This window comes from Vanacampus margaritifer, chromosome 17, assembly GCF_051991255.1.
Source record: "Vanacampus margaritifer isolate UIUO_Vmar chromosome 17, RoL_Vmar_1.0, whole genome shotgun sequence".
NCBI lineage: Eukaryota > Metazoa > Chordata > Actinopteri > Syngnathiformes > Syngnathidae > Vanacampus > Vanacampus margaritifer.
The window spans coordinates 7,986,213-8,012,351 of NC_135448.1; the positions used below are offsets into that span (position 1 = coordinate 7,986,213).

At 37.0% G+C, this 26,139-nt stretch overlaps 1 protein-coding gene across 1 annotated transcript in view; it reads right to left on the minus strand.

The window, feature by feature from the left end:
- angpt1 (angiopoietin 1) overlaps window positions 1–26,139 on the minus strand; it is a 55,982-nt gene that overhangs the window by 5,424 nt on the left and 24,419 nt on the right. The window contains exons 4-8 of the mRNA XM_077548661.1: window positions 25,170–25,402; window positions 18,497–18,612; window positions 17,425–17,526; window positions 12,856–13,022; window positions 4,644–4,774 (exon numbers count right to left, since the gene is read on the minus strand). Coding sequence (XP_077404787.1) covers window positions 4,644–4,774; window positions 12,856–13,022; window positions 17,425–17,526; window positions 18,497–18,612; window positions 25,170–25,402 — 749 coding nt within the window. The remainder of the gene's footprint in view (window positions 1–4,643; window positions 4,775–12,855; window positions 13,023–17,424; window positions 17,527–18,496; window positions 18,613–25,169; window positions 25,403–26,139) is intronic.

Genomic DNA, 26,139 nt, shown 5'->3' on the forward strand with positions numbered 1-26,139 from the left:
GAAATAGTGATACTGCCCAAAGGCATGAGTCTCCCCGTGGCGATGCTTGTGTTGCCACTGGGGTCATTCGCAGGCCAGTACCTGTTGCTGAACTCTTTTTGGTACCTCTCTCTATTTAAAGCACAAGTATGTGTGCACCAGCTACACTGAGGAACGCTGCCTGGTGATGGCATGGGAAACTTTTATTCCACTCTCAAGGTGACATAACTCATAATCCATAATCCATTTTTGCCATTAAGGGAAAGAGATTGTAAGAGTCCAGTATATTGAAATACTAAATACATGTACGGAAGAGGACTAGGGCCAAAAAATTGGCAGGATTCTCAGTTTATTCTCAGAATTCTCACTTAATTCTGACTTTAAAGTGAGGATTCTGACTTTAAATTAAAGTCCGAATTCTCAGAATAAAGTCAGAATTTTAACTTTAATTTCAGAATTCTGAATTCTGACTTTAAAGTGAGAATGCTGACTTTAAAGTGAGAATTCTCAAAATAAAGTCAGAATTTTAACTTTAATTTCAAAATTCTGACTTTAAAGTGAGTATTCTGACTTTAATCTCAGAATGCTGACTTTAAAGTGAGAATTCTCAAAATAAAGGCAGAATTCTGAAATTAAAGTCAGAATTCTCAGAATAAAGTCAGAATTTTAACTTTAATTTCAGAATTCTGACTTTAAAGTGAGTATTCTGACTTTAATCTCAGAATGCTGACTTTAAAGTGAGAATTCTCAAAATAAAGGCAGAATTCTGAAATTAAAGTCAGAATTCTCAGAATAAAGTCAGAATTTTAACTTTAATTTCAGAATTCTGACTTTAAAGTGAGTATTCTGACTTTGATCTCAGAATGCTGACTTTAAAGTGAAAATGCTGACTTTAAAGTGAGAATTCTCAAAATAAAGGCAGAATTCTGAAATTAAAGTCCGAATTCTCAGAATAAAGTCTGAATTTTAACTTTAATTTCAGAATTCTGACTTTAAAGTGAGTATTCTGACTTTAATCTCAGAATGCTGACTTTAAAGTGAGAATGTTGACTCTAAAGTCAGAATTCTCAAAATGAAGTCAGAATACTCACTTTAAAGTCAAAATTCTGAAATTAAAGTTAAAATTCTGAGTTTATTCTGAGAATTCTGACTTTAATTTCAGAATTTTGCCTTTATTTTGAGAATTCTCACTTTAAAGTCAGCATTCTGAGATTAAAGTCAGAATACTCACTTTAAAGTCAGAATTTTGAAATTAAAGTTAAAATTCTGACTTTATTCTGAGAATTCGGACTTTAATTTCAGAATTCTGACTTTATTCTGAGAATTCTGACTTTAAAGTGAGAATGCTGACTTTAAAGTCAGAATTTTCACTTTAAAGTCAGAATTCTGAAATTAAAGTCAGAAATGTGACTTTAAAGTCTCAGAACTTTAAAGTCTGAATTCTAAGATTAAAGTAGGAATTCTGACTTTTAAGTCAGAGTTCTGAGAATAAAGTCATAATCCTGCCGACCTTTTTTTTCTCTCTTCACTGGGCCTAATCCTCTTCCGTATACATGAAACTGTATTTGATATATCAGCAATGCAACGTTCACATCTTCCATCTGTGGCTTGTGAACTCTCTCTTGCTGATACAGTCCGATATAGAACATATGCAAGGCATGGCATGTGTCACACACTCCCTTCTATGTCAAACCTGAACGCCACTTTGGCCTGTGACATTTCACCAGGCTTGTCAGCCATCACTGGGAATGTGCTGCCCTTGTTGCTAGTACTCAACGCAGTGATGCCAAGTTCACGGCTTCATCATAAGCACACACACACACACACACACGCGCCACCCGTACACAACAGCATTCAAAGCGTGAGGTAACTAGCTGACAAAACTGGGTATAATTTTATAGCGCTGGCTTTAGGAGAAGATTCATTTGAATACGTTTGCTTGCCAATATCCATGTCATGTTTCGTGAGAAATTAATGAAAATGTCCGGAAACAAGAGTCAGTAATATTTTATATGGGTTGATGAGCTCATTTCTCAAAAGAGTTCATGGCGTAACAATGAGTTCAGGCTAAAACATTTAACTTGAAGGGTGTTTGTAAGTCTGACAATTATTGCTGAGTAAGACAAAAATTCGGTAGAGAGAAAACGCATGCTTGCTTTGGCTGGTGACTTATTATATCACATTTCACTAGAATATAGTGCTACTATTTCATTTTCACAACTTTCAATTTATTTATTTATTTATTTTTGCCTAGGCTCGAGAAGGGGTATTAATAAAAAATAATAGTAAAAGTAATGAGAGGAAAATACATCAGAATTGAATTAACCAGACTAACCCGCTCGTAGATCTAGCGCCCTGCGCCGCTGTGGGAATGGCCACAGCCAACTTCAATGATGGTTAAACAAAGTTGTTGCCATTCATTCCCTTGAAATATCTTAAAGACCATATGTAGCGTTTTCCCTTATTATGGAACAGAATGGCATTTTACTGTATTTTTTTCTCACTTACATCATCTAATATCAGGCCCGTTCTTACGCTAGCAGGACATAAATTAAGTAACGAGCGCACAGCTGGGTTTGGACTAATCCTGAGTCAGGTAACCTTGGAGCCTGGCAATAAGCAAAGAATCACTCAGCCGTTAGGGTGTTGTCCCGTTCTTTTTATTCTAATATACTCACAATGAAATGTGGCAATACCGATGGGAAAGCTTTTTTGAAATGCTTGATTAGTTGTCAGAAAGCAGCAAAAGAGCAGCGCGGGTCACTGGGCTCCACTTTCAAGGCAGGAGAAGCCGTGTCATTTTAAATCAGGCTAACATTTGGTGCAGTGCCCGAACATTTTTATATTGTGCTCATTTTCCGACCACAGTGCAACTGGGAGGGGATGCAGAATGTGGCTTAATAGGTGTGGAAAGATATTACGGTATATTTGCAACATAAGACCATTGTATGCATTACAGGAGGAAGTTCAGTTCGGTCAGACTTGAACTAATAAGGTATGAACATTGTGGCAGGCTTGTGAAGTCAAATATGGATTCATTGAAGTACAGACGTAATTGCATTGATTTTCTTTCTTTCTTTCTTTCTTTTTTCTGGTGTGCATATTTAAATATGTTCAAAGGTACAGTTCAGTACATTCCAGCGTACTTGCAAATGCGTTCGAACATATTTTCCCAGCCAAAAATGCGCACTCCAAATTGGCAAATATTTACTTACTTAATTTATTTTATTATTTAAATTGGTAAAATGTAGGCCAAATGCTTAAAAAATACCTTCTTTTTTTAACTTATATAATGCTAAGTTTCTAGCATTTAGCCTAACAAGTCCATTCAAACATTTGTATTCAAACATTCGCAGATACGTCGGAACATACTTCCAAATACGTTTAAACATATTTAAATATGTTGGAACATACTTGCAAATATGTATTTGCAAATACGTTTGAATGTATTTGCCAGTCAATAATGTTTTTTTGTTGTTGTATTTTTTCAATACCCCGTGGCATTATTGGAAAAAATGATACCACATATCGGTATCGGACCGATACCAGGCCACGTTTCATGTATCGGTACTCGTGACGGATATCAATACTTGTATTGGCCCACACACTTGTGGCCATTTTTCAGTCAGGAACTGTCATAAAAACTGGGGGGAACTAACGTTTTGTTTCATCTCGTTTGTTTCCTGTGTGTCTCCTCATGAGGTAACACTTGTTCATTTCATTGCGTTACTGAGAATAAGTACTCTTGTTGTGAGTAATATCATCTATATCTGTGGTTAAATTTTTTATAAATGTTTTATATGTTTTTTTTTCTATTTATATATATGTTTGTTTTTTTTAATTTATATATGTTTTATATATGTTTGTAGCTCACGTAACTTCGCCGTGTTTATTTGCCTCGCTTACGTTTGCCGCACGCTTAATTGCCTCGTTAACGCCTTCGAGCTGAGGTGCTAAAAATAGAACGGTGCCGTTTACGTATTTGGTAAATCCCAAAAAAATAATCAAAATGAAAATAAGAATAAGAATAAAATAATAAAACTCAAAATATATACAAAAATAAAAAAAACGAGATTCAAAAAATACAAATAAATTTAAAAATAAATGTGGAAATAAATACTAAAATAAATATAATTAAATATCAATTAATAAATAAAAACGCTCTGCTCTCACATTTATTTATTTCATGCTGCAGACGCTCTGCTAGTACGAAATGTTATTCAAAAGAGGGGGCACTAAGCGTGTCTTGGGTTGGACTCCGCCGTTGCAAACTGCCTTTAATTTCATTCAATTTGAAGGAAATTTGCTATAGTTGGGATATAAATGTCATAATGAAAAAAAAATCTGTCTTTATTTTTTGGGAAATTGTATGTATCATAAGTAATAATGGTATCGATATCGGTGAATACTGAAGGTTTGAGTATCGGTATCGGTCGCAGAAAGAGTGGTATCAAACATCCCTAGTGTTGTATTACCACTGTAGTTGTGTTGTATTTTTTTCATTCTCTGCTTATCTTTTTGTCCATTTGGACACCAAGTTTGTATTAATTTAAGATTCCACAAATTGCTGCGGCGGGTGAACCACAAAAATGATTTAAATGAACCTGATTAAAGCAACGTGTTTTGCATAAATGTCAATCGTTGGCGTTTGGAACTGCACTCACCTCCAGTGAACATGAGGGCGCACTTGCACATACAGTTGTCATTGTCCATGTCCTTGGTGCTGAAGTCTGCTCCGTGGATCACTAGACTGCTCTGTCTGCCTGCCGTCCCGCTGTGGCTTTTCAGGAACAGCCTGAAAGGCATCAGGAAGGAGGGAGGCCCGACATGAAAACAGGGTGAGGAAGAGGGAAGAGGAGTGTGAGTGACGGAAGGCAATAAAGACACAACATGCTGCAGGAGATGTCTCCTGAGAGAGATTTTTTGTTGTTGTGAATGGGCTTATATAGAGCACCTGTAACAACATTAGAAGGGTTGACTGGATATAAAATGACAACTAGAAACGCACTGGAAGCAGATGTTAAGTTTAAGGAGAAAATGCCGGTTTATGTTGTGTTAATCAAATCGTATCCTATTTTTGCTACTGGACTTAATGCAATGCTCCATTATGTGGTCCCTACCCTTCACCACAAACACAATGAATGGGTTTGAGGACGGGGATGCTGTGCCCTGCTAAATGCAGTGTGAAAACGGCTTAAGAATAGAGATAGACCGATGTTTTTTTCAGGGCCGATACCGATGCCGATTATTAGTAGTCACGGAGGTAAGTAACCGATATTTTAACCCAATATTCCTTTACAGTAAAGGGGGGGGGGGGGGTGTTGGCGTACAAAGTACAAATGCCAAACTTGACTTTGTTGTGATGTCTTAAAGCATTCATGTTTTTTCAGACTTTTCAAAATTTCGATTTTTTTATTTTTTTTAAATCTTGGACAATATACTTTGTTTTAATGTTAAAAAAAAAAAAAAGTTCTGGGCGCTCCGAAGGTTATCAGTATGTCTTAAAAAGTTAAATGGAAACTTAAAGAAGTACAACCATAGATCCGTTTTTTTTTTCCAAAATTAAAAAAAATCCTGCAATCTTAAACTTTCACATTTCTTTGTTTTAATGTCGAAAAAAAACATACAAAGTTAACTGAAAATTTAAATAAATAGTTCCCTGAGATTAAAATGGCCGTCAGATTTTGAAAAAAAGCCTGATACGGATATTAGTCAAAATGCCCAATATTGGCGCCGATAATAGGCCAGGCCAATTATCGTTGCCGATATTCCTACTCAAGAATGTATTTCCCTGACTTCAATTGTCATCTCCACATGTGTACAAGACATAATGAACCTTTTGACTTCTTTACCCTGTTACTTTCGATAATTCAAAATGAGATTTTGTTTTAAATTTTATGTATGACAGTTGATGACAGTGCAAGTAAGAGCAATTTGGAGTAGGTTGAATACCTCAGAGAGACTGGTAAACTCCCTTTAGCAAAGAAAGTCATTTAGCTTCTTTATTTATACAGCTGTGTAAAAGATTGATCTGTGGAAGGAGAGAAGTAAAAACATCGGAAAAAAGAACTGTTGGCCATTGAAGCAATTCTTATAGCGATCCAATGGAAGGATGCAGATATTTTATATTCAATGTTGTTCACCAATAGAGCGACCCTGTAGTTTGGTGCATACCAAATAATAATGTTTTGTTTCTGGCCAGCATTCCAGAAAAATAACATGCAAATAGTATGCAAGCCTCCAAACAATTCAGTCTAGCAGGCAGGAGGCGTTTTTTTTCGAAATTGTATTCCAGGAGACGACATACGAACCCACAAATAGAATGTCCAGTAAGTCCTAATTCCAAGTAACAAAACATGTTGTGTCAAGGATAAGGTCTGCTTCTACTCTGATAAAGACCAGACTTACACTTTTAACTCTTTGCTCTCCATTTTGCAAAGCCACCGCGATCTCTGTTGCGCTCACAAATTGTCAAGACACGTCATCAAGAGGGATTTTCTACATGACACTTTGACAGGCAGTTTTAAATAGTACGTGTCTGTGTTTACTGGGTGTCCGGCATATTTGCCAGATCAACAACTACGAAGTGAACAGACATCTGCTATCTGCTATGCTTTCTATCAAGGTCTGTTCTGAACACAAATTGTAAGTAGAATCGTCTCAAAATGTCGTAAACTCAAGTGATAAAGATAAGGAACAACATAGTCTTAGTAATCGAGTCCTAGGCTGTCAATCCCTGTCTAGGATGAATAAATAAATAAAAAGGTGGACAGTTGGTTTACAACCTCAGAATTGGTTAAATATGTTGTTTTAATACTTTGTCCTTCATTCCCAAAAACGTGTTTATACAGCAGAGTGTAAGAGATAACCAGGGCCATGTTGCAACAAGCTCTTTTTGCCAGTGTTTTCAACAGGTTTGTGAATAATGAGATTATTATTATTCTAATGCTAATTGCTGCAAAAAAGGAAACAGATGCAAATATATATATTTTTCCAGATAGAAGAAGAAACTAATCTTTCTTAATAGAACACGATATTCTATGGGTCTTGCCAAATCAGTCAAAATCCAGTAAAACAGCCGGAAACAAACGGGGTTGCTTCAGTGAAAAATGGCTGGGAGTGAATGAGGTAAAAAAAAAAAAAAAAGTTCTAGCCATCTCATCATATGTCATCCAAAATTTCTTTGAAGAAGTTTTTGACGTAATCTATATTCGTATTTACCAAGTGTCAACAAAGTATTTTCACCAGCAGATTAAGTCCGACACCCCAGTCAACAAAAGAAAATAACTGCAACATGGTCGGAGGAGGCATCAGATGTCTGCGATTTGTTTGTCTGACACCATTTCCAAGTGAAACTAGGTCACGGTGATTGACATCATGCTGCGTTATAAAACCATAATCATCAAACTGAGCTGAATCGCTAACACTAACTAAATAAGAAATATAACATCGTTGAAACAAGTCGATACGTACCAATTTTCTTTAAAGTTCGTAAATGTTAAAACCTAACGTTTTCCTTGGTGGAGGTGCACTCGCTTGTTAATTCAACGTAGAGGTGTACTGTAGGTCTAAAGCAGGTCTTGGAGTTGTTTCTCCAAACACACAAAAGAAACGTGTTGGATTACAACAGAGCAGGATGGGATTGACACGGGGGCCCCAGATCTACTAACATGAGGTCCATTACAATGACCAGAGGTTATTGCTGTCATAGAACAGCCTTAGGAAGACGAGTCCAAACCATACCCTGCACAAAGTTCATATGAAACTTCGAAACTACAGTGCAATAAATCTTTCTTTCTTACAACTTTCAAATAAGTAACATTCCATTAGACATGTCCAGCATTTTGACTAGTGGTAGGCAATATTGACGGAAGGTCTGTTTGGGCTGTTCAACAAGCAAAACATCACCTATTAAGAAGTTCTTCTAAGCAGATAAAATCTTACAACGATATATATATATCAATAGTGAGTACCCCAAAAAAAGGTGTTATTTATGCGGCTATTTTTGTCCTTTTTTGTATTAGTAGAGTAAATAAAAAAAAGTGCTTCCTTTCATTTAACTCAATCATTACATTAAAAAAAAAGAAAGAATATTGTGTAAATTAAGAAACATACGGAAGAGGGAAAAAAAAGTTGGCAGGATTCTGACTTTGTTTTCATAATTCTGACTTTAGAGTGAGAATTCTGACTTTATTCTCATCACTCTCACTTTATTCTGTGCTGACTTTAATCTCAGAATTCTGACTTCAAAGTCAGAACTTTATGAATAAAGTCAGAATCTTTTTTTTTTTTATTCTCTTCACTGGCCCTAATCCTCTTCTGTAGAAATGTGTACCATGATAAGTTATTAATAATATTAAAATTAATAAAAATGAATAGAAGAAATATATATATATATATATATATTTATCAATAGTGAGTACCCCAAAAAAGGTGTTATTTATGCAGCTATTTTTGTCCTTTTTTGTATTATGAGAGTAAATAAAAAAAAGTGCTTCCTTTCATTTAACTCAATCATTACATTAAAAAAAAAGAAAAGAAAGAATATTGTGTAAATTAAGAAACGTACGGAAGAGGACTAGGGACAGTGAAGAGGGAAAAAAAAGTTGGCAGGATTCTGACTTTGTTTTCAGAATTCTGACTTTAGAGTGAGAATTCTGACTTTATTCTCATCACTCTCACTTTATTCTGTGCTGACTTTAATCTCAGAATTCTGACTATAAAGTCAGAACTTTATGAATACAGTCAGAATCTTCTTTTTTTTTTAATTCTCTTCACTGGCCCTAATCCTCTTCTGTAGAAATGTGTACCATGATAAGTTATTAATAATATTAAAATTAATAAAAATGAATAGGAGAAATATATATATATATATATATATTTATCAATAGTGAGTACCCCAAAAAAGGTGTTATTTATGCAGCTATTTTTGTCCTTTTTTGTATTATGAGAGTAAATAAAAAAAAGTGCTTCCTTTCATTTAACTCAATCATTACATTAAAAAAAAAGAAAAGAAAGAATATTGTGTAAATTAAGAAACGTACGGAAGAGGACTAGGGACAGTGAAGAGGGAAAAAAAAGTTGGCAGGATTCTGACTTTGTTTTCAGAATTCTGACTTTAGAGTGAGAATTCTGACTTTATTCTCATCACTCTCACTTTATTCTGTGCTGACTTTAATCTCAGAATTCTGACTATAAAGTCAGAACTTTATGAATACAGTCAGAATCTTCTTTTTTTTTTAATTCTCTTCACTGGCCCTAATCCTCTTCTGTAGAAATGTGTACCATGATAAGTTATTAATAATATTAAAATCAATAAAAATTAATAGAAGAAATATATATATATATATATATATATATATATATATATATATATATATATATATATATATTTATATCAATAGTGAGTACCCCAAAAAAGGTGTTATTTATGCGGCTATTTTTGTCCTTTTTTGTATTATTAGAGTACATTTAAAAAAAAAGCGCTTCCTTTCATTTAACTTTATTCTCATCACTCTCACTTTATTCTGTGCTGACTTTAATCTCAAAATTCTGACTTTAAAGTCAGAACTTTATGAATAAAGTCAGAAACTTTTTTTTTTTTTAATTCTCTTCACTGGCCCTAATCGTCTTCTGTAGAAATGTGTACCATGATAAGTTATTAATAATATTAAAATTAATAAAAATTAATAGAAGAAATATATATATATATATATATATATATATATATATATATATATATATATATATATATATATATATATATATATACATATATATATATATTTATGTCAATAGTGAGTACCCAAAAAAGGTGTTATTAATGCGGCTATTTTTGTCCTTTTTTGTATTATTAGAGTAAATTAAAAATAAAAGCGCTTCCTTTCATTTAACTTTATTCTCATCACTCTCACTTTATTCTGTGCTGACTTTAATCTCAAAATTCTGACTTTAAAGTCAGAACTTTATGAATAAAGTCAGAATCTTTTTTTTTTATTATTCTCTTCACTGGCCCAATCCTCTTCTGTAGAAATGTGTACCATGATAAGTTATTAATAATATTAAAATTAATAAAAATTAATAGAAGATATATATATATATATATATATATATATATATATATATATATATATATATATATATTTATATCAATAGTGAGTACCCCAAAAAAGGTGTTATTTATGCGGCTATTTTTGTCCTTTTTTGTATTATTAGAGTAAAAAAAAAAAGCGCTTCCTTTCATTTAACTCAATCATTACATTAAAAAAAAAGAAAAGAAAGAATATTGTGTAAATTAAGAAACGTACGGAAGAGGACTAGGGCCAGTGAAGAGGGAAAAAAAAATTGGCAGGATTCTGACTTTGTTTTCATAATTCTGACTTTAGAGTGAAAATTCTGACTTTATTCTAAATAATTCTCACTTTATTCTGTGCTGACTTTAATCTCATAATTCTGACTTTAAAGTCAGAACTATATGAAGAAAGTCAGAATCATGCCAACTTTTTTTTTTTTTTTAATTCTCTTTACTGGGCCTAATCCTCTTCCGTAGAAATGTGGACCATGATAAGTTATTAATATATATATATATATATATATATATATATATATATATATATATATATATTTATTCTATTAATTTTTATTAGCAGGTCATCACTGAGCTATTTTTAGCACAGACCCCAGTTATATGCTAGCACCTACACAGTAGGGCCAATGCGTGCATGTGCACTTGCAGGAGAACGTGTAGTGAGAACACAACCTTCTCTTCAAAAATGTTTTCTTGGATTTGCTTGGTTATTGTTGGACTGTTCACATTTGTCTGTTCCTCATAAGGACCTTATCAATCTGTATCAATTACCTGACTGCAGCCTAGCTGTTCGTACCTAAACGGTACCAAAAATAATCTTCATCTCTGGACTACACACTGCAATCCACTTCAATCAGTAGCAATAAGCACAATAGTGAGTTATGACATTCAAACACACAGGGAGGGGTCCCAGTACGCATAATGTGGCAGCACCTTCTGGTTTCTGTTGGCCAATGTTTTAGAAAAGCAATGAGCAAATGTCCTACCAAAAGTTTTTCTTAGGGAACAAAGATATTTATAGAAATGAGCGTGAGGCGACATCTCAAAGAGGCTGAACTAGTCGGAGAAGGGACAAATACATTAATGCAAAATTAAGCAAAGGTGATTTATAGGTTCTCAGGGATCCTTTTCAGGACGTGAGAGATTTTGTTTTATGATGGTTAGGAAGTGATTAGTTTCAACAAGATCCTTGTTGTAAGAAAAGTCGTCATTACTAAGTACAGTGAAAAACAAAAGGAGATTCATATTCCTTAATAATCTTTGTCCCCAAGAGTCAACCCCCAAGAGTGAAGTCAAGGCGAACTGTCCTCCCAATATGTTTCTCCAAATTAAATGGCAACAAGGCAAATGACCCCACGCTATTTAAGAGACACAGAGCAATTTTCTCTCTAGAAAGTATGAAAGAGTTGAGTTTAAGGTCTTCATGTGTCACAGAATATCTATGATTTTCCAATTTTCAAAACAAAGGAGACTAGTTGTCTGACAGAACCAGCATCACTGCGAAAACCTGAGAAGTGAAGATGTCAGAATTTTTTGTTGAGGCCAGGGACTTCTTGGAACGTTTGGATTTTTACAGCAATTTTCCATATTTGAGAATCCCAAGCATCTGCCCGGGTTTGTGGTCTGTTATCACTAACCCCCCTAAGAATAAACAGAAACACGTACTCAACCCCCACACCATCAAATATGTCTGTCAAAGGACATTTATACAGACAACAAAGAAATACATTTGAGTTGGCTTGAATTCGCGTTCAAAAAGACCTCTCCACAGGATTGCATAACAGGATCAACACAATTGAATTGATTGGAAATGTTCCCATCCCTAGAAAGGTTTAAATCTTATGATCACTCACTTGTTCTGTCAATTAAAGTATCTCCGTCTTTGTTTTTAAATATCTGTTTCGTGCCTCATTTGGTTATACAATGATGTCAGTCTATTTATTTTTGATGAAGACTGAAAACATTTAGGTTTTCAAAATATAAATATGAGACATTTCGGTTGACCTTTCCAGGTATTTACATTTAATTCTGATACACAGGTTAAAATATATAAATTGTTTTTCAATATGAAGAACACAACATAGGCTACGGGCTTGTGACCTACCCAAGTACGGTCTTTCTAAGAACGTACGTAAGAATGTTCTTACTAAGGACATGAGTCTCTTTGCAAATTGGACCGGCTGTGTACTTGTTAACTTCCCAACCAACTCTGACTTATTTCCATGATAGCAGCACGGAATGGATCTTGGGATATTTTGCTAGCCAAGCCTTCTTAGTTTAAGCTAGCTGAACAGAACAACATGCGGGTAATTCATTCGTACGGCAAAAATAATGTAAATTGCCTCACTGTTGTAATGTTTTGGGAGGGAAGCATACTGCATAACTGAGTACGCATCTATTTGAATCATCTCCTTGAATCGAGCACTCAAAGTTTAAAGGCAGGTCAGTTTGAGAAAACACCATGTAACTGAGTACCTGTGATGTCAGACAGGCATCTACAGTTTAAAGCACTTAAAGTCCTGTTCTTCATCCAAAAAAGTATAATTTCCATAGCCAGGTTCTTACAACACAATAATCTGGATAGTATGCGATGAAATATTTTTGTTATGTTAAGAAGTGTTTGGATACAGGAATGTTGAAGGTTTTTTTTCAGAGGCCTCATCCATTTTGCCACATAGTGTAGCACTCCATTGTTAAATTCTTCCAGAACAAATGTTGGATTTGAGAGATGTGCATGTGAACTGCTGCCCAAAAGCACAGGGTCTTCTTCGTAGTTATGTGATCATTACCTGTAGTTCTGTTTCTCGCTGCCAATTTGAAAGCGATCATATAGTGAGAAGGCTTGGTGTCCGTCCCAGTCTGTCAGTTCAACGCGGAGGATGTACTGCCTTTGGCTGGTCAACTGGTAAACATATTCGTTCCCCAACCAGTGCTCTGCAGACGTGCTTCCAAAACCCTGAAATAAAAAAATATTGTTGGTAGTGGGAAAAAAACACATTTGATAAGCTTACGGTTAAATACAACAATTGCTATTTAACGGGAGCTATCAGGCATTATTTATGGCTATTTTTGTGCTCACAGTACAGTACATTTCTATAAATAAGAAAATATATGTAAAAAATAAATAATTTGAACCAGAAGACAAGTGTCTCAATTCAACATCTAATCATCTATGTAGTGAATTAAATGAGACAAAGTATATAAACTCTAGGAGGTTTACAGTCGTTTTTTTTTTTACTATAAGATCTACATCTCAATCCTCAGCAATGCAGGTAAACATGGAACCAAGAGCAGTGAGCGGTATTCCTTTTTTTCTTTTCTTCCTAGGGCCAGTGAAGAGGAAAAAAAAGTTAGCAGGATTCTGACTTTGTTTTCATAATTCTGATTTTAGAGTGAGAATTCTGACTTTATTCTCATAATTCTCACTTTATTCTGTGCTGATTTTAATCTCAGAATTCTGACTTTAAAGTAAAAAAAAGTGAGCGGTATTCCTGATGCACGTGCCCTTATGGAAATGACAAATAAATATTTACTTTCTTAAGTTTTGAACGTATTGGTATAAAGCAGGCCAAAATCTAAAAGTGGCATTTTTTTTTTTTAAACTTGCACACGTGCAAGTCAGTACTCTGGAATTATTTAAACAAATGCTAAATTATTAGCATTTAGCCTACAAGCACGCTTAAATGCTTTATCAAATGCGTTATGCTACATTTACAAGTACTTTTAAAACGTATTTGCACGTACGTTTGAAAGTACTTGCAAATACGTTTAAAGCTGCTGAATGCAGAAAATTGAATTTAGAATCGCTACTGCCACCTGTGGCTGAAAAATGAAACTGAACACTCCCTTCTTCCCTTTAAATTATTGGCCAGAGGCTTGCAGTAGTACCCATTGTGAACAGCTAAGGTGTCAATCCACTAATTAGAGGAGACAATGTTTCAGAGTCATAAATGGTCAATTAAAAAGGCTGTTGTAAAGATATTCTTTGTTACATACAGCAGCTTTAAACTTATATTCAAGTGCGTTCTAACATATTTGCAATATGTTCAGACGTACATGCAAATACATTCAAACATACTTGTCGAAAATGTTTACTCCACATTGGCAGTTCCACACATCCATGATACGGCTTTGACGAAAGTGATCCAATTGGAAAGGGTTGCTGATGATGCTTGTGGTGGAGGCAAAGTCTGTGTTTGTGCTTAGCGTGTGTGGTGATGAGGAATGGGAAGGAGGGAAAGTAAATATGGCGCATTCTTGGGGGCTTAGGCATGTCCTGCAGAGTGGGTGGAAGAGCAAGTGAGCGGGCCCCTTTTTATAGCTTCTTCTTTCTATACAACATATTTCACTCCTTAGTGAATATCATCTTGGTCTTCTGTTGTGAATCAGAGTCCATTTCAATACCAGTCTGGAGAGAAAATGTAAGTGTTGCATTTTTGCATAACACGCACCCGTGTATAAAATGCCCACCCAAACTCACCCTTAAAAATCTTTTTTTTTTCTCCGAACTTGTATATAATAATATGTTCTCTTGATTGTTATGCAAAACCCATAATCACTTAAAACTCAGCATAAGTTAATATTTTTTTTAAAGTTTAATTTCTTATTAGTATATAGTGTTTGGGCGGGTTTTAGCGATATTCATTCACATTAAAGTCAAATTGGAATGGAACCATAATCTAACTGTCAGTACCCTACTATTAACTGTCTTACTATGTCAAAAACACTTTGGTAAAGTTCATTAAAAGAAACAAACAAAAAAAAGTTAAGGCCTTGTATAGATCATCTCTACTCATAATAGCCCTTGGATCACATTGAATACAAAAATGATACTACAACGTAACTTCTTAACGGGGCCAACAAACAGAATGACAACTACAGGCCACAACACCTTGACTGAAAGAATAACCGATCCTTTGAGTGTATTAAAGCCATGCACAAACCTATGAAGACCAAGAATGTGAAAACTAATAACACTATAAAACACCGTCAGTCACCTCCAAACCGTTGAAGGAGAGTGTGATAAAACGTTGCTGCTGCGTTGCACAATGTACTGTGAATGTCAACCGAAGGTTCACGGTACCCCTCATGTAATGTAATGCACGCTTTGTGCACCTGTTCAGCGCTCTAAGCTTTCCATGTCAAGTCTCATAGGACTCGCATTTAGGTCACACATGACGTTTTACTCCCAAATTTTCCATTTAATTTTTTTTAAGGCAACAAACAGAAATTTATTTTAAGTCATACAATATAACTAACTTAAACTCATCTTTCAATACTGTTTTGTGATATATATATATATATATATATATTAGTGGTTCTTGTTATTGTTATCTAACTACATGAAAACTAACACAGGCCTAACCGTTTTGTTATTCGTCATTAAACTTCAAATATTTTAACACATCAGAGATCTTTCAATTAAGGTGATCAGATTTAAAAAATTTAAAACCCGGATACTACAGTTTTGCTGTAAATCAAATGTACAATAAATTCCCACCAGGAGCTATTTAGTATAACAAATTTAAATGTGAGATAATCTGGCGACCGGTCATTGTGTTATTGCATTAGCTAAAGCTAAATGCTATCTTGGTTGACAGTTCAACAGCGCTAAACAAGCACTCGTCATTATCCAAGCTTTTTTGCTATGTCCCGGCAGCTATTTGAAAGCTGGCTGTGCCGTTTACCTCATGCTAGTCCCTAATTGCAACATTGCAAATACGCCGCCCTAAAAACCCATGACCTTCCGTCGGGTCTGAGTCTGACCAGAATTAGGCTTGTAGGACAGCATTTCCAAATATTCTTAGACATGGAAGCAGGAAGTAGTTCTAGTTCGAAAACAAGCCTGTTAGCGATTAGATGTAGTTAGATTAGTCATATGTCATTAGTCACTTTCCTTTCTTTTCTTTGGTCCTTCCTCGGGTCTCCTGACGGCCTCACGACTGTCTGGAAGTGTTCGGTTTAGGTGAACGGTATGGGATTTTTTAATAGGTTTTAGGTGAACTAATGAATACACACTCACACGCACGCACACACGCACATACACCTACTCACCCACATTTAAAAAAAATAAAATAAGAGAGAGCACTGATGATGACATGTCAAATCGGTAAAATTACCGAATGAACAATACTGAGCTTTCCAGAAAAAGAAAAAAAGATTAGTCATATGAATCTCTATGACAACTGTGTGATTGACATACCCACGGCCCAGAAAATTGGCTAGCTGACCGGACGAACAAAGCAAATGGGACGCTGGGATGGGAGCTGCATAAAAGCGGGACAAAACCACGACATTTGGTCACCCAACATTCAATGTCTCAATATGGATCACTCTTGGGAGGTTCTGTTTTATGTTGCAATGGCAATCCAAGATTAACGATTATAGGGGACAAAAATGACATTGTTTCAGTAGTGTCTGGGCTAATTGTACTGTTTGCTGACTTAACGTAGCTCATGATGAAATGCTTTATTCTACAGAATTCAATATTTTTCTTTGAAAACCACAGTTTACAGAAGCACACGGAAGCTGTCTGTCTTCACTCTTTAAATGAGCTAAATCACCAGAAAGAAATTTTTCTCAACCCCAGATGTTAATAGCATCACCTAACAAAATATTTAATTTTTTGTTGCTTTTTTTTTCTTTTTAGAACAGCAGTTTGAGTAATATGATCTCGCATGGTATTGCTCTCGCTTGTACCATCGCAAAATGTCATTGAGCTCGTTCTCATACTGACAAGTAAATTATACATCAATCCAAAGGACTGAAGGGGAAATTGAACTAAAGACAGAAAGCAGTTTATCAGGGAAAGTATAAACATTTAGGCCATCTGATAATAAACTGACAGCCATTGAAGCGTACATAGTCGTGACTTATACTGTACAGTAAAGTCACCGGTTTGACTGCCAGCAATAATAAATGCAATTCAGCTCAACACGCTGCCATTCCAAATATGCGTAGATCCTTCTGTGATGACAAACATATGACGTTCTCTGCAAGAACCAAGCTCAGTACAACAGAGGCAGAAAAAAAAAGTTGTTGTCATATTTACACACAATAATTTCCTGTTTGAGAAGGGGAAGGATAACATCTTGGCGGGTCTAAGACACCCTAGACAATGTTTCTAATACAAAAAAGAGGCTAAAGTTGAGGAGGAATAACATCTGGCTGAAGTGTTCCAAATGGATCAGTGGACCCTTTTCCACATGTTCAACCCGCCACAAAGCTAATATTTGTCAAAACCTGATTGCTAAAGTATGGTTGCAACAGGATGTTGTCATCATAACGTAGTAAAAGGACCACCAATACGATCTCTTGTGTATTACTCATAGATGATGCGGGTATTTGTCTTGTCTCACCATTTTGTATTCCTTCCACGTCCTCTGGAAATCCACACTGCCGTCTTCTCTGCGCTGGATGATCGTCCATCCACCGCCGGCTGTTTCCATGTTGCAATACACCTATAAATCAAAACAAGAATAGACTTTGACGGTGCAATATTGATAGCACCCAGTGGGCTGCCATTTTTGGAATTTATTCGATGTAATGCTATATAACTGGAACATGTAACGAATTGAGTATTGGATGTGGTTCTCTGCGGCATTCAGGAACAATGACGGGCTCAGTTATTCGGGGTCATGTTTGGGAACTCGGTGTCTCTACGCCCCACTCAAAACTAATCAGCGTCTTCTTATCCTTTACCAACTCCCTTGAGGTGTTCCTCATCAGAGGGTCCAGATCAAAGTGGAGGTCCGGGATGGACACATACCAGGAGACACCTGGGTGTAATATGGCCCTTAACCTTGGACCTCGGTGTGCGTAAGCTGATAATGCAGGGATGTGGGTCTATCTGCGGGGTTGCTCATTGTTTTGAGTTTGAGACACCGATGTGGAGTAGGGAAGGTCTCACATCAGCCGGCCCACACAGCTGAACATACATGAACGCTGGCTGAGTCTAATTAAGGAAGCACCCCTGACACGATCATTTCCAGGAGACGGTCTCACATCCATCTCGCGGATGCACACAAAAACAGCCGAGAGGATTCCAGCAGTGGTGCTTGATGGATACGATCCACTCACACCTACTTCAAACCTCTTTATCTATCAACTTATCACCTTCATCAATCAGTCGCTGGTGAGCGGTGAGAATATATCGCACACGCAAACCCCAGCGTCCCCGTCATGTTCAACCCCGCGCTTGGCGTCACACCTCACCCCTCTCCAAATTCCTCCATTTTCAAAGCTGCTAAGAGTATTCACAGCTTGGACTCATCATTGGCACTCATCAGTGGCAGATGTCCCACGGTGGCTCAGTGACTTTAGCTCATTTGCAAAGAGTAACTTTGATCCAAGTGCTTTACTTTAAACCAACAATGGAAGTGTTCACACCAAGTGTTGATTTCCCAATAGTGGGATTTTGGATCGTCTCACCCTTTTGTTCTCTTGCAAGTTGATCTGGATGTTGTAGACGCCGTTCTTATGAAAGCCAGCTTGGTAAAGGTCGGCACAATCGCGGAACTTTTTTTCTTCATCCAGGACTTTTGGGACTGCGGGTGCAAAAATAAAAACGATCAGTGCTGCAATCACAACAGAAGACTGAGCTGCAGGCTTGTCAAGAAGATTTGTTTATTTATTGGAGATATCCCACTCAGACATTAGGGAATTTAAGTTTAGTACTATATCTTGAAAGATATTTTTGCAGACCGGCTCATGGCCAGCAAACCTGTCTTAGCCTTGTTAACATCTGATATTTTTGGTTGGCGTTCAAAAAATGATACGGTTCCTTTTGTTCCCCAAAGAGAGACTTCACAACAGCTTGGCCCAGAGGTATGCTTCGAACCAGCATCTCATCACGCTGCATCTTGGCCCAATTTGCTTGCCACAAAGACAAGTTTGGGTCAGTTTGCAGAGGTGGGCATTCCGTCAATATTGACGGACGGTCCGCCAATCCATCAATAACAGGATGATTTTGGCAATCCATCAATGACGGCCGTCCCATTTTGCTGACGGATTGACGAATAACGTAGCATTGACGGATGCCCACTTTGAATGACGGATGCATTGACGGACGCTCATTTTGCTGAGCAATCGGCGAATAACGGATTGAAGACTACAACGCAGTTCGGCTTGAAATATTGACGGGTTGATGATGACGGAAGGGTGTCCTGACTGTTGACGATTGCCGAATGACGGACGCTCAAAATTAATTGACGCGCCCACCTCTGTCAGTTTGTCAAATTTAAGTCTTTGGATCAAGAGCTGTAGTCTTTACAGTATGTGATCCCTGCTAGATTTGCAGCTGCTTAGGTCTTCAAAACCTACACAAGTCACAGTTAACTAGCTTTCTACCAAGCTATTCTCCCTCCTGTACCTTGATCGCTCACATTTGCACTAGCCTCGTGATCTACTGGTCCTCCTGAGCAGATCCAATCATCTGCAGCACTTTTGTTACCGGAGGTTTGTTATCCTGTTTTAGTTACATCTTCAGGCTGGTCAAACGTTTTCCTGGTTGACTTGCTAAAAAGCAACCCAATTTATTAAGTCCCTATCAAGTGCACGCCAAGGCGAAATTAGAATTTTTAACTATAGTAGAAGTATCAAGGTTTCGACAGGGCATAATGCAATGACTTTTTGTTGTAATTTTACATTCATTTTAATTAACGTGTCAGTCCTGTAAAAGTACGATTTAACCATAAAAGACACACCGACATATATTTAATATTTGCACACACACCAGCACGATACGTCTCTTAAAATTAGTTTCCTTCACTTTATACCATTTATTTTCATTGAGTGTATTTGATTAGGCGTTTCATTTGGATTTGAGGCATTATGGTCTTTGCAACAAGTGGCTAGGCAACAGTTTGTGTAACCAGGGGAGTCCAAGAAAGCAATCAAATGTGAATAAATCCTTTATCTACGCACATCATGTAATAGTTTGAGTTTTGATTCAGTTGCAAGTTTGTTATAAACCATTACTGACTTTTGTTGCTCGATTGATTTATGATATTATTGTTGGAAGAGAACAGTGGAATAGAAACAAAAAGTACATCAGAGAGTATGTATCCTACCTATAATGTGGTTGGTGCACCCGCCAATTTTTCCATTTAAAAACACTTTTCGGTAGATTGTAGCTTGACGATGGGTTAAATTTGAATTATACTTTTCCTATTACCAGTCTTCATTTTATTAGTCCCCTTTACAGTATTCTTATATAGAATTGAGTGAGTAACGTTTACCGGAGATCTCGTTTTTCATGATTGGAGAATCAGAAGGCAGAAGATAGACAGCGAAGTCTCGCTGCGAGTATCTTGTAACTTCGAGATAAAATCTGAGGTCAACTAGCTTATTAGCAGAAGAACCGGAGTTCACCGTCCAGATTCCGCACTCTCTCCGAGAGGGCTTCAAACTTTGACAGACCAGCTGCATCCATTTCCATCTGTAGATAATTATGGCCGCACTATTTTGAAACCAAGCATGAGGCTATGGACAAAATACTACAAGCTATAAATTTCAAGTTCCTGTTATAACAAGTGGTTTATATTTACTTTCAAAGCCTTGTTATAGTGATGGAAATTCCTTCAGATTTTCTTTTTTAACATCCTCTTCTGTGCCTCTCTCCTCCCACTTAATGGGTTCACGTCAGTTTTCACCCCATTGTTTTTATTGTTATAATTGAGGAGTCAAAGAAGATGTCATTGGAAAGTGAAATGAGTCAGTGATCCTTTTGCTTTTGCTTTGATCCGCCCGTGCGCAAAGGACCCCTCCTTTGGAAGTAGGTCGTTTATTTGGGTCCACTACAGTATTTGGCCATTTTGACAAAGTATTAAGTGTCAGTGACAAGACCCTCCTGCTGTGACAGGTCGACATTGCGGGCCTTTGCACCCCAGAATGTAATACAACAAAGGATAGCCCTGTCAGACGGTAATTTACCCCAAGCGGGCTGACAGCGGGGTACTTTTAAGGAGCCTGGGAGGTTAATGTTGGTGGAGGATTTTTTTGGCCTGAAATTAGTGTTGACAATTATTTCACGATGGCTACTGAGATTTCCCAAAGTGGAAGAAAACCACTCTGGGACTGGACGTGCCGCTACAAGACTGGTTCCCTTGTACCTCATGCTGCCCAGATCTCCAAATATTATTTATGTCCCAATATTTGTTTGCAGTAAAATATTTAGTGGTTCAGTGGGGACTCATATTCAGCAGGGGGTTCATGTGAAAAGACCAATAGGCCTTGGGTGTTTGCATAAATCAGTACTTGTGCCAAATGAGCCCAAATCCTGGAACTGAAGAGAGTGAAAATTGGAGCTAAATGGACTGCTATAGACATCACTGCTCCCATGTGACTGTAATCAGTCTTTAAGTACAGCTGAGCCTGATTCACTACATGAGCCAATGAAGTTCTTGCACATATTTGGTTGAAGGATGTACAGAACGACAAAGTTATGTCAGTACTATTGCACGGTATTCTGTAAACTCCCACAGAGGTAGCAAATCCAAGTCCAGAAAGTAAAAAGCCTGCCACAGTTTGGCTTTAGCCCCTGATGCTAGCTCCCTAGCAGGTAAACGAGCATCCTGGGAGCTAGCTATCTAGCATCTGAAAGTAAAAACCCTGCCACAGTTAGGCTTTAACCCTTGATGCTACCTAGCTAGCTAGCTCTCTAGCAGGTAAACAAGCACCATGGGAACTAGCTAGGGAGCTAGCTAGTAGCCAAACTGGCAGGGTTTTTACTTTCTGGACTTGCATTTGCCACCTTTGCTCACAAAATTTAGAAAAGACCATAAGGATAATATTAGAAAAGACCATAAGTATTAGTATTCAAATGCATTTGTTGATGCATTGTTTACCCACTTGGAGTTAATTTGACATACAGTGGGACTTTATGTAGTTAAATCGGCATCGTTCTGACCGCTGGATGCAAAAGGTTTGGCATAAAAAATACTGGAAATAATGGAATGTCAATGCAATATAAAAATATACCTAATATAATATTTAGCTATGCCGGGCCATTAGGGATACACACGCCTAAGTACTAATCTTAAAGATCTCATATTTACTCTTGCAAATTGGAGTTGCACACGATCCTATTTTCATTTCTATTTTTTTTTCAACCTCATTCCTTCTGTTAAGAAGCAATAAAAATGATGAATAACACTAATTCCACAAGATAACAGAAAACTGTAAAACAAATTCTTATTTTGTAGCCAGCAACTTTAAAAGAGTGTTCCAAAGCTGTGGTCAATTACTTTTAATGGCAGTCTGCGGCTCATTGCACCCTAATGAGCTTTGGGTAATGAATACAATTTAAACAAATTGCTTCATCTAGCCACATCAAAAATATCTGCTTTCACTGCAATATTGGAAAACACACATGGAAAAGTTGTACATGCAGTGTTTGGAGATAAATACAAGTCTGTAAAAGATCAGTGTTGTGAAAAATGAAATGACTAGCAGACATGAGTCAGCATATTATTAGGAAAAGAACCCCAAACTGCTTTTGATTTCTACAGCAATTTAGTGTCAATATACAGCAGTTAATAGGAACCACTGCCCAGTTTATAAACTGTGATTACAAACGTAATTCCCTTGACTTGTATATACTTGTTCTAATCACAAAAAATAAAGATTTGAACAAAAAGTAGCTACTTAAATACATTCTTAAGATTGTGGTAGTTTGTGCAGGGATGTGGTTTTATTATATGACATGTAATTGATTGATTAATTAACATTTTAATATTCACTTGAATTAATTGAATAAAACATTTATCCAAAGTAAAAATATGAAATTTTATAAACTCATAATTAATTACATTTAATATATTAATTTTGGGTTGTTCGTCTCTGTGTGCCCTGCGATTGGCTGGCAACCAGTTCAGGGTGTACCCCGCCTACTGCCCGAAGCCAGCTGGGATAGGCTCCAGCACCCCCGCGACCCTTGTGAGGAAAAGCGGCCAAGAAAATGGATGGATGGATGGATATTAATTTTGGATTAATTTAATTCAATTGTGTTAGCAATTGCAGTTATTTTTGTTAATTGGTCAACAATTCAATTTGTAATCTTAAACTGGTTCAACAATTCTCTTCCTAGACTGCAGGCTGGATTAAATCCCTTTGCGGGCCTAATCTGGCCCACGGGCCGTACGCTTGACACCACGGTTTAGGATCTGTGTATATGCTTGAGGATATTTTCCCCTCATTTTCTTGTTTGATTTTGTGGCGATCGTGGTGCTGTCGGAAATAATTCCAACTCAATTCAATTTCAAAACAATAAAGTATGATCAAAACTTTTTTTTTTTATGTGTTATAAAAACAAGGCCAGTGTGCCAAATGATCAGTGAGCTCCATCCACCCACCCGTCACCTCATTCGGACGGGCCATCCCTCAGGAACTATTACAGTTTGACTCTTTCAGGCTGGGGTTAGGAAAGGAATGACCTCTAACCTGCACACCCGCCTCAACCCTGAAACGCACAACAGCGGAGGGAAGGACCCACCACACACTAGCAGCCACACTGCACGCCATACTGCAGCGTAGATAAGACTGCCGCTGATCCCCACAAGATTCAATAAAGTGATATTTGATAAAAGACCTTGTAGCGAAAGCCAAGCAAGGTAAAAATGATCAAATATTTATTCACGGAGAATTTCATTCAACATGACAGTTCCAGTAAACCCATTTTCGCATGTGTTGTATTTGGACCTACATGAAGAGGCTGAGATAATACATATTCAGCAGGAAAGCCAAGATGGTCTCCAAGGACTTTGGTAATTAAATGTTACACAAACAAATCCAGACGAAAGGGATGGATTACAAGGAGGTCAGTACACCCGTGACCTTATATTGCACAGCCCATTAATATTACAAAAGCAAGCAACATTTATTAATCATGTTCAGCAGCTATCCGCTCATGACGACATGATGCCTTTTGTTGAAAAATTTCTAGCTCTGTGCGAGTCCTATCAAGATTTTTCTAGCAACTACTGCAATGATGCATACATTCAGAGGTGGCAAATCCAGGTCCAGAAAGTAAAAATCCTGCTACAGTTTGGCTTTAGCCTCATGTGCTAGTTAGCTAGCTTCCTAGCTAGCTCCCCTGGTGCTTGTTTACATGCTAGTGAGCTGCCTAGCTAGCGAGCACCCTTGATCCTGGTTTACCTGCTTGGAAGCTGGGAGCTTGGCTTTACCCCCTAATGCTAGCTAGCTAGCTAGCTAGCACCCATGGTGCTCGCCTGCTAGGGACTGTTGTAGATTTAGCATAAATGTGTTTTTAGTCGTTACCGCAAGACTTCCTTGTTCGCAGCTAGCTAGCTAGCACTAGGGGCTAAAGCCAAACTGTGGCAGGGTTTTACTTTCTGGACCTGGATTTGCCCCCTCTGCATACATTCTTGTTAAATCTCCCATTTAGAATTGTATGTTTGTGATAAAAAACTAACAAATTGCATTTGATCAAAATAAAAATTGGTCTTAGGTCATGTTCGGGCTTACGGAAAAATCTGTGAGTTTATTTTATCACAAGTGAGTCAGACTCAGAGGAATAAAATGATCCTTTGTCTTTGTAAATGGAATCCAGTTTGACATTTCTTTCAATAAATTTGCACAGCTGTTTTATAAATAAAGCTTGAAAAACAGTTGTTGCAAATCTTGTATCATGATGGTTTATGAAAGCCTAAGCCTCTTCAACAGAAGTAGCCAGGTTAAAACAAGAAACACATTGCTGGCTTCACGCTGCTTTTATTGCGTTAGATTTTTACAGGCACTGATTCTCGATGTTTCCTACGGTGGGGTAAGATTTACACAATGGTGTCATGATTGTCATCATAATTTTAAGACGATTGGAAAATCAGTGATGTTTAAGGTGGAGCATCTGCCCGGAGAAATAAAATATTTCAAAACAAGTTCATGGTACATTGGTTCAGGATTTTGTTAGTCAAACTGTTTTTTTTACCCCGTGTGGTCTGACGAGTACCAATTGGCCTTTTTTGGGTTAGGGCAGGGGTCACTAACATGGTGTTTTTTTTAGTCCCAAGACGATTTGGAAAAATTGTTAAATATAACTGGTAAGAGTGAGCAGCTAAGGTAAACTGTCACCCGCCATCGAACCTACCTCCATCTTTGGAGCAAAGGTTGAGCAGGTTGTGGACTGTGTCCATCATTTCCTGCTGCTGCCTTTGCAGGGCAGTGCTGTTTCCCGTGGTCCGGCTCAGCTGGGCTTCAAACTCTTTTATAACGCCACTCTGCCTCCCAACAAGAACCTGAAGACTTCCTTTCTCTTGCTTTAGAGTCTCCAATTCTTCATGGTGCCTCAATTCCATCTCTAACATCTTCTGCTCCAGCAGACTACAAAAAAAAAAGAATAAAATAATCCAAACACTACAAAATGAATAGAATAGATGGTTCAGAATAAGGTTGTCATGAACATCATTCCCTGTGCAATATGTATATTTCAACCTCATTCCTGGTAGATGATATTCTCAAATCAAGGGATAAAAAATGAGTTTATTGGGAATCTTAATAAGCCTCTGGTGTATTTTTCAAAGTAATCGTCAGTCCCCCCCCCCCTTTTTTTTTAAAGAATCATAGACATGATGTGTTTCGTTATTTTAAATGATCCCCAATGAGCAATGTATTTTTCTATAAACACTGTTTTCAGACAGGATTTTTTTTTTAATTCAGTAAAACTTTCAGATACATTGTTTGAACAGAACAATATATATTTACAGTTTTTACATGCAAAAACAGGTGCAAACATGAATGCTTATGTAGCCAGATGTGGATGGGTTGACTTTGAGGCAGTCACAAGAAGGAGTCATGCTATATCACCTATCACAAAATTTCGACTGCATTTCCTCATGCCTGGGTTAATTTAGCATATGGTGGCAATTAGTATTGGCCTCTTACAGAGCAGTTTTTCAGGTGTGAAGTTTTGAACGTAATGCTACATTAGATGAGCATATCGCCGCTGCTATGTGAAAAACACTTACAGTATGTCCATTTTTTTCCCTATTTTTTTATTTTTACATTTTTGGGATGAAACTGAATGCAGACATCACATAACAGCAACAATTTACTGTACA